We start from the raw sequence: 9,696 nt of genomic DNA, 5'->3' as shown, positions 1-9,696 counted from the left end.
AATAATATAAGGTAAAACAAAGGCATGAATGAGTGTGAAGTTTGAACACGCCCCAAGTCTTGTGACCTGCCCCCGATATTCTTATTAATCTTACTCCGTTACCTGCGTTGCTTCCTGATCTTGTTGATTGATATAGTGCCAAATTGTCTTTAAATGAATAAATATTTGGAACGTTGGATAGAGCAGAATCTATAGTGAAGGGTCAGATTTGAAGTGGCACATGGAATGACGTAGAGAATGACAAGGCAGTTGTACGTAATCACCAATGCGCAAGAAAACCAGGCCACGCTCCTCAAACATGTTTACTTTCCCACGCCTCATTACGAGAAATATAAAATTTCTTCTGGTTGTGCGCGTGACTCCGAATCCAGTTATGCGCGTGGGACTCCATCTACATGAATTTCCTTGATGTTTCCTTGAATTTGTTTAGTAATTTTACACCCAAAAGTACATTCCTTCTTGCTATATATATAAATTATTGAGTAAAACGTTATCCTTGGATTTTGTTGTTGGAAGAAGATACATCGATCGACAGTACATAGATAGATGGAGGCAGCAGCAAGTGTAAGTTTGGATAAAGGCAACGAACGAGTGATGGAGGAGCTGAGTCAAGGTCGCCGGTATGCAGATCAACTGTTGGCCATGCTCCGAGACGACACATCCAGTGCCAGTGCGAGCCTGTTTGGTTGAAAAAATCCTCCACTCCTTCACTCACTCCCTTTCCATACTCCCGACTTCCCAACTACCACTGAAATCGGAAACATTACCCATACATAAAGATCGGAGAGGATGTTATAAGAGAAGGTAACAATTAGCTGTTTGCATTGAACTTAGTTGGACAAATTAAAGATTTTGATTTATCTTGTGTTGGTTCAGGAAAACTTCGGAAATACTGATTAAAGAGACCACTAGCTTGGTTGAAGACGGTCACGCGTGGAGGAAATATGGTCAAAAGGTTATACTCAATGCCAAGCATCCCAGGTAGGTAATATTGAATTCAGAGCAAGACTTGATTTTTTGAGACTGGTGAGTACTAATTATTTTTGTGTTTGATCGCAGAAACTACTACAGATGCACCCACAAGTTTGACCAGGGATGCCAAGCTACTAAACAAGTTCAGAAAATTCAAGACGATCCATTTCCCTTATTCAAGACAACATACCTTGCTCATCATACCTGCTCATTCAACTCACCCAATCAAATTATCATGGACACCGATTCTAATTCCATCACATGGAGTTTCGATTCACTCTTGTCGTCTATGATCAAACGAGAAAACACTAGCAAGTCAGAAACATCATCCTCTTCATCCGTTGTACTCGATACTTCCCCCGACCAGCTCAGATGCATTGACAATAATTTCATAGCTATTTCGTCATCAGCATCAGATTATGCGGGGGATGTGTATTCTTGTGCTACTGCCACAGAGACCAACAATATGATTTTTGATGATATTCTTGCGCTCTATGAAGGAATTATTTAGAGCGATCCGAGAAGAGGGGCTACCTATGTAGAGGTGAAGAAGTTATTTGACATATATTAGAATATATACGCAGCAGCAGCATGGTGTAATATATATGGCTGTGGAGATCATATTTAAATGCTAATTATGTGTAGTTGGCTGATTTCCTATGAGTTTATCAGCACAATGTTTCTAAATGTTTCTATAATATATGCATATATCAGCAAAAAAAAAAAAAAAACAATAATAAAAGATTACATTGGTGCCATTATGTGTGAATCAGTGTTGTATTGAAAATCTTTGAAGTTACTAAGTTGTACCAATTCGGCTGTATAAATACTTTGATGATATAATTAATGAATTAACGCGGTTAAACGATATTAGAAAATATGTGTGGCTGGTTACATGTATATGCTATGATTCAACTCAGATTTTTTTGAAATATGATCTATGCTGTATGCTTCTTTTCTTTTACCAACCAAATCAGATCCCATGGCAAAATCTGCCTTTTATAACTCTATCTAATAGCATGATTACAGATGAACCGAAAATAATATAATTTTTGCTTTTCTGGAGAAATTGAGGGAAAATAGCAGAGGGTTCATTGATCTTCATCCAGCCTAAATCAAGATTAGGAATGGATCACAGGAGATGTTACAATCTAACCTCCCTAAGTGCATAGCATGGTGATATATAGTAATTATAGAGAGCACACACTCACTGATTGAAATATTACATATACATAATGGTCTATGGATGAAATGGTCTATGGGTGAAACCTTTTTGATAGATGTAGCACATGCAGATAGAAGTAATATATATTCATTAATCAGATGGTTAAAGCACGTATTTATGCATAAGTGGTCGAGGAGGAGTGTGGCATCAGTTTATGAGCAGCAGGAAAATCCAGGTCATAAAGCCCCCAAACAAGCGCCGCTGAGGAGACAGCCACCGGCAAGGGTCCAAACATCCACAACAACAATGGAAAAGCAATACACAGCACCCTGTTCCCAACCACCGCTAGCATGAATCCCCTCTCCAGCACTACCCCAGACTTGGAGCACTCCACTCCTATGCCTATCGCGTTCATCAAGAAATTTGCATCCACCAAGTAACCCACCGCCATAGAGCTGCACAAGAAACTGGCAACCAAGAATATGGAGGCCAAACCAAACTTGAGCACCATGATCCGACTCGACTCATGTGACCCCATCAAGTAGATGTCTTTGGCGTTGAAGGCGTTGCTAGTTAGAGCGGCGAGAGAGAGGATGATGAGTATGGTGATGGTGGAGGTGAGAATGGAGTACATGAGCGTGTTTCTCAGTGTTTGGACAACCAGCATACCCTTTTTATCATCGCCCTCGTTCAGTTCCCTCATCCAACCCTTTCTTTTCACCATGTTGAGGCCGATTGAGGTGATAATGGGCTTGTGCCTGAACTGATGCCACAGATAGGCATGGTATCCGATGGTGAAAAACAAACTGGATGGAACTATTATCGTATCCAGGTAAACATTAATATTCCAACCGCCCATAATTGCCAATATAGGTAGCAGCTCTACACACACACATATATATATGCATATACTGGACGAGCTAGCTAGGTAGTGGAGTTTCATGTCATCAAACACAGGGTATATATATATATATATCGTTAAAATGCATATACTCGGATGGGTGCGCCCTCAACGTGGACCATATCATTCAATCACCAACCCAATATGCATACTAGTTTTAAAAAGTAGTATTATATTATATAAATATCAGATAACCATCACTATCCACAATGTGTCAACATGCAAGGGGCAACTATAATGCTCATTTCTTTATCTTTTGTAGCAATACTATTTTATGTCCTTTTCTTGATCTTCCTTCAATTTACTTTTTCCCTTCTTTTTTAAATTAATAATACTTACAAATTACTAGTGAAAAAAATTCAATTATTAATTATACGTGATTAATATTAATTACTCAATCATTATGCATTTTGAGTAAGATATATGTTTTTATTAGTCAAATAATATTAATTACTCAATTATTATGCATTTTGAGTAAGATATATGTTTTTATTATAGGGTTGACGCGTCTCACAAATAAGATTCGTGAGACCGTCTCACAAGAGACCTACTCAAATTTTTTTTATTGATCTTTTTCTCAACTGACTATTATAAATAGGATAAATACCTTTTCAGTTTATTTATATATTATTTAGATGTAAAATTATAATTAATCAAAAAATCTTTCTTATATAATATTATATTATACACACGTATCGTGTAACACAAGAGATTAATCGTGATATATATCCTTTCTTTATAAAGCTTTTGAGGGCTTTTTCTCAAATAAACGTACAATCTCTTTAATTTTCAGTTATGTTGAATGAGTGATGAAAATAATTTTTAAAAATAAAAGTATTATGTTTGGTGGGCGAATGGATCTATATCAAAAAACCTTAGTATTCAATATCTTGCCATGTTTCAAACTCTAAGCTTGAAACTAATCCATCCAAGTTTGATCAGGTGTTTGAAATGCCTGAAACTCTTTAATTCAAATCAAATCTGATAAAATCAAATATTTGAATCGCATTCATGTATTATCTTTAAGCAAATCACATGCATGTATTATCCCACTTAACATATGAACTTTCATGTGTCCTCTTTTAGCTCCGAACCAAATTAATTCTAATCAACTTTCTGAATAAATTTACCAATATTCTGGATTATTTCGTATTATTATGAGGGTAAATGATAGAATCCAATTATCCAAAATTATTGTTGCCTATGAGGTCTACTAAAAAAAATATATGAACCCACATGTAAAATAATAAGAGTAGGTCTCTTGTGAAACGGTCTCACGAATCTTTATCTGTGAGACGCGTCAACCCTACCACTATTCACAATAAAAATTAATACTATTACCATAAGAAGTAATATTTTTTCATGGATGACTCAAATAAGAGATCTGTCTCACAAAATATGACCCGTGAGACCGTATAACAAAATATAACCCGTGAGACCGTCTCACACAAGTTTTTGTCAAACAATTATGGGCTATTGGATCTGTCATGCGGGTACCATCCTCATGATAGTTAGGGATGATAATTACATCTGAACCCACTGAAAGATCTAATACCTTGTTTGAATGAAATAAGTTGTGGAGATATTTTTTAGACCAGATTAAATAATCGAGATTGGGGATTTTCGGGTTCGGAGATGATGGCTTTTCGATTAAAATATAATATATATCATAATTACAATACATATGTATATTGATTATAATATTATTTTATTCAATAATGATAGTTAAATGAAATGAAGAAAACTATTAGTATAAATGATAACGGAACAAAGAGGGGCGAGGCGGAGTAGGGTGGGTTTGTCATCCCCATCTTCGGCCCCATATTATATCAACATCCCCATTCTCGGTTTTATCTAATAGAGAAGTCTCAATCCCGATCTCACATAGATTAAATCATCATCCTCGTCCCCAACACAACTTCAAATGCTCATTGAGTTGATCAAAAACATCTTTAATTTTATTTGAACAATATTGGTACAAAAATTCAGTTACATAAATAAATATTAATATAACTTAAACAATACACATATGATGATATTAATAATTTATGGTTTAGTAAGTAGAAATGTTATTTTATTATTATTATTATTATTATCATCATCATCATCATCAGCATCATCATCGTGACAGATTCGGAGATGGAGTTGGCTAATAACATCCCATACCCACACCCGATAACACCCCTTCGAACTCGTCTCATTTCGAGTCTTATCTGCGGGATCTCGAACCCATGGGAAAATTTTCATATCTTATAAAGAATTTATGATATTTTTGTAGGAAAATGGCGTTGAAAGAAATTATTTATGAGTAGGTCTCTTATGAGACGGTCTCACGAATCTTTATCTGTGAGACGTGTCAACCCTACCGATATTCACAATAAAAAGTAATATTTTTTCATGGATCACCCAAATAAGAGATCTGTATCACAAAATACGATCCGTGAGACCGTCTCACACAAGTTTTTGTCATTATTTATAACATTTTTTTAAATTCTTCTACGATATTTAATTTGCTAATTTTTATTTTAACTTTTTTTTATTGTTCTCTTAAGAATTTGGTAAATATCATTAGCTTCATCGAAATAATTTGAATTTGAAAAAATATAATTGTAGATGATAATAGGATATTAGATCTTATATTAATACTTTTCACGAATATAAACAAATCTAAAATCTTGCATCTTTTTACTATTATTTTTTATTTGATATTAGATCTATATCATTCAATAATATTTATAGATTTTAGATCTCATATCAGATCTTTATCATGTATCTATTTGGATTCTTAATATTCATATTTTAATCAGGAGTCTCTTTAGATCCTCAGTATATTAGATCTTAATCATCAATATCTTTGAACTCTCAACATAAAATAATTTTATGCTACTTTAAAGTCATCAACATCATAATATTTCATGGACACTAAAGTATCAATAATTGTAATTTTTCTACTTCCGGAGCACCAATAAATATATTTAAAATTGAGTATTTACAATACATTATGCTACTTCATGAGCATCAACATAACGAGATTTGTTTTAATTCTCAACTGGTTACAACGTCGTGCTTGTAATGTGTTATAAAACATATAAGAAAATAGATCTATAATGAATAGAGAGAATTCATAAGATTCAATATTTATGTGCAATTTTTATTAAACTCAATCATCCTATTTATAAGGAAAAATAATATAATAAAAAAATTTACATATTTTATTTCGATGACAAATCTAACTAAATAAGAATAGTCATCTACAACAATAAATCATCTATAACAATACAAGATATTAACTTCAATTTTTTTAAAAAATTTTCCGACCTGACACTTCGCGTTGACATGCGAAATGACACATCGGCATTTCTCGATAAAAAAAAGACTAAAACTGCATAAAATAAAAAAAATGAACTAAACTAAAATTTGATAACACAGAGGACTAAAATCGTAATGCAACAAATATACATGACTAAAAATATAAATTTCTCCGAAAGTACATATACCCTGCATGAAATGAGCCAATATTAAAAAAAAGGTATCTTTGGTAAGACAATATTCAAAGTGAAAGAACTTGGATGATTTAATTTGGATTATCGAATTGCATTGTGGCGAATTTTTGAGTTTAAACTGGATGAAATGTCTCCAGCTGTCATTAGTTTAGCACTAAATTTGTCGAACAAGCATTTTGTTACTTTATGAAGGAACAAGCTTTTAGATTTATGTTTTGCGACAAGAACTCAACTAAAAAACAATGTTAACTGAATTTTTTCATTCTTGCTCAGTTAGTGTAAAGGCAAGAACATTCTTGTACTCGGAGTTTCCTGAATATTATTTTTGGGACAACCAAAGAAAATGTTGATACGAGAGGAACAAAAGAAAAGTTAATGGTCATGTAAATGCCGCAAATCCGAGAGATATACTATTCTTCTACTAAGTCATTTAAGAGAACCTGCTTCTTTTGACTATTTGCTAATTGTTAATGGAAATCGTTGCTTTACCTTCAAAGAATCGGCACAAACAGGGGCGGATCTATGTGGAGACCTGGGGGCCAAATTTTTTTTAAAATTTTAGTGTTACAATGATAATAAACATAGTAAGCAAATAAGTTGGTGTACAGCTTAGATGGTTGGATTCTTGCGTATTTATACGTACTCAGGACCGTGCTTATTTGGAGTCAAATGAGTCTAATGACTCAAGCCCATCCTTTTTTAGGGCCCAAAAATTTTTTAAAAAAATTATTATATATAATACTAGATAGCCCCCACATATGCATCTATGGAAGCGAAATGAAAAATCCAGTTTGTGAAGAATTAATGCGGCCGAAACATGAATTTTATTATTAAAAAAATCACTTGTATTTATTCACTCTTTCTGAGGCGGAGATTCAAGATTTGAGACTTTCCTTTTGTTTTTGCTTTTGTAATACATACACAAGGAAGTTTTCAAATCATGAAATCTCCTGTTATGAAACTTTGCTTGAGAGTGCATAAAAAAAACCCAAATATTTCTTAAAATATGTATTCAAAATTTCAAATATCAATATATATAAAGTATAACGAGATGAAAAATTGAAATCCCTAATGGCCTCATTGAATCAGTCCATTCGTTCACCATATCAGGTCGAGCTAAGATCAAAATTCAAAAGTGAAAGGTTGAAAATGTGTATGTGGGGCGTATCAAGAATGTGATGATTGGCTATAACTGATATGTATATTTGATGTTGAATTCGGTTGGTGAGTAAGACAGCATTTCCCAGTTATTTAGTTGTGTAAAAAGTGAGAGATTCATTCAAACTATTAATGTGGCTAAAGATTGTTTGCGCTTGATCATCAACGTGTTTTTATGTGATACTCATATGAATAATGATTGCATTTAATCTCAAATGCTCATATTACTTATAAAATCTTGTTGACTGTCCTGATCACAGTAGCAAGTATAGAGCGAAGTTTCTCAAAGTTAAAGATCATCAAAACTTTTCTCCGATCAATCAAGTCACAATAAAGATTGAATAAATTAGTTATGTTATCGATTGAGAAAGAAATTACTGGACAACTTGATTATACAGACTTGATTAGTATTTTTAGCTCTAAAACTGTTAGGCGAGTTGTTTTTTAGTGATCATTTTGGACATGTTTGATATTTTTATTCATTTAATTTTTATATTGTCTTTAACGTATTGATTTAATTTGAAAAATTGCTATTGAACTAAAAAAAAATAAACATACATTATGATTCAGATGCTTCTTTTTAAAAATTAGACTCAGGCTCAAATATTATTAGGACCGGGGCCCTGTACATACCAAGTGTAGCCCCTCAATTCAAGTATTTTTTTTATGAAAAAATTTATTTGTCTTGGACTTAGTGGATTAAATTGTCAATCAAGCCAATTTCAATCTCTATTATTGAGTTGAATGTAAGTTTTGCCTTTTTATATATTAACGTTAACTGGGGACATCTCTTATGAAACCAAAACCATTTTTTTAAAAAAATTTTGTCTTCGACTTATTGGATTAATTGGTCAGCTAAGCCAATTTCGATCTCTATTATTGAGTTGAATTACCTTTTATCTTTTTTATGTATTGACGTGAAGTGAAAACATTTGTCATAAAACTAAAACCTAATTTTAAATTTTATTTTAATTCATTGTTTTCGTATTAAAAATTCTAAAAATTAGTAAAAATAATTCTTATGTATTTTACATTAAATTTTAAAAATAAATTATAAAATGAAAAAAAATTAGAGTTTTTATTAAGTTAAATTTTAATTTCTTTAGTAGTGGCAGATCTCCGTGACTATTGAAAATTTTAAAAAATATTTTTTCTTTGTGACTTTTTTCACTTAGACTCAAAGTTCATGTCATTTAGTTCTCAATTCTTTTTGTTTTTATATTTTTCATATTCAAACATAAAGTTTTAAGAAAATAAGAATAAACCTAGAGTCAAAAAAGTGAAATTGGCAACACCATAGGAAATTGGTAGATCCAACATTGCTATACATTGTCGTCACTTAATACGCGGCTCTCCGAACCTTAAATCTTATATCCATCAAAGGGCACAATCAAGGGGATTACTTGAATCTGACCAAGTAATTTTGAATGTTTGAATGAAGTTGTTGCTTTCCAAGCCTCACAAGATTGTTTGCACCAATTTTGGTGTGTTGTGAACCAACTGATGTGAAATTGTTATGTAATTCATACTTGGAAGCAATGTATGAAGATTTGTATATAGTTGATAGTCTCAAAAACACTCCAAAATATAAATATAACTTTAGAAAACATGGGAAAACACATTGATTTTTTTGATCTTCCACGAGTATCTCTTGACAATGAAACATTTTTTCGATAAATATAAGAAGAAACGTCTATACAAATCTCAAAGGATGATTATTTGGTGCAGTTCAAGTAAATTCTCGAGTGTGTGTGAAAATCAGGGAAATGGTGGCTTATTTTTTGTAAATGGACCTAGAGGCTTTTTATACAGGTTATTGCTCACAAATGTCAGAGGAAAGAAAATGAATGCTCTAGCTTCAGGAGTAGCAGCTTCAGTATAATTAAAGTGTTCTTTGTCAAATGCAAGGAAGAGCCACAGCTTAGTGTAAACCTTGAAAATCATGCATCTACTTTTGTGCTACAAATTTATTAACTCGAATTTTAAATCATCCCAAA

General features: G+C 32.6%; 2 protein-coding genes across 2 annotated transcripts; one reads left to right on the top strand and one right to left on the bottom strand.

Annotated features, from left to right (window-relative positions):
* Positions 1-480: 480 nt before the first annotated feature.
* LOC142546471 (putative WRKY transcription factor 46) lies at positions 481-2,470 on the top strand. The gene is made up of 3 exons (XM_075654200.1): positions 481-804; positions 877-981; positions 1,060-2,470. The coding sequence occupies exons 1-3, from the start codon at positions 623-625 to the stop codon at positions 1,481-1,483; spliced, it is 711 nt and encodes a 236-aa protein (XP_075510315.1). The 5' UTR covers positions 481-622; the 3' UTR covers positions 1,484-2,470.
* Positions 2,313-2,996, bottom strand: LOC142544117 (uncharacterized). Its single transcript, XM_075651193.1, has one exon. The coding sequence runs from the start codon at positions 2,994-2,996 to the stop codon at positions 2,313-2,315; it is 684 nt and encodes a 227-aa protein (XP_075507308.1).
* Between the last annotated feature and the right edge of the window lie 6,700 nt (positions 2,997-9,696).

Source organism: Primulina tabacum, chromosome 5, assembly GCF_025594145.1.
Source record: "Primulina tabacum isolate GXHZ01 chromosome 5, ASM2559414v2, whole genome shotgun sequence".
In the NCBI taxonomy this organism is placed as follows: domain Eukaryota; kingdom Viridiplantae; phylum Streptophyta; class Magnoliopsida; order Lamiales; family Gesneriaceae; genus Primulina; species Primulina tabacum.
This window is presented reverse-complemented; position numbering and strand designations above follow the sequence as displayed.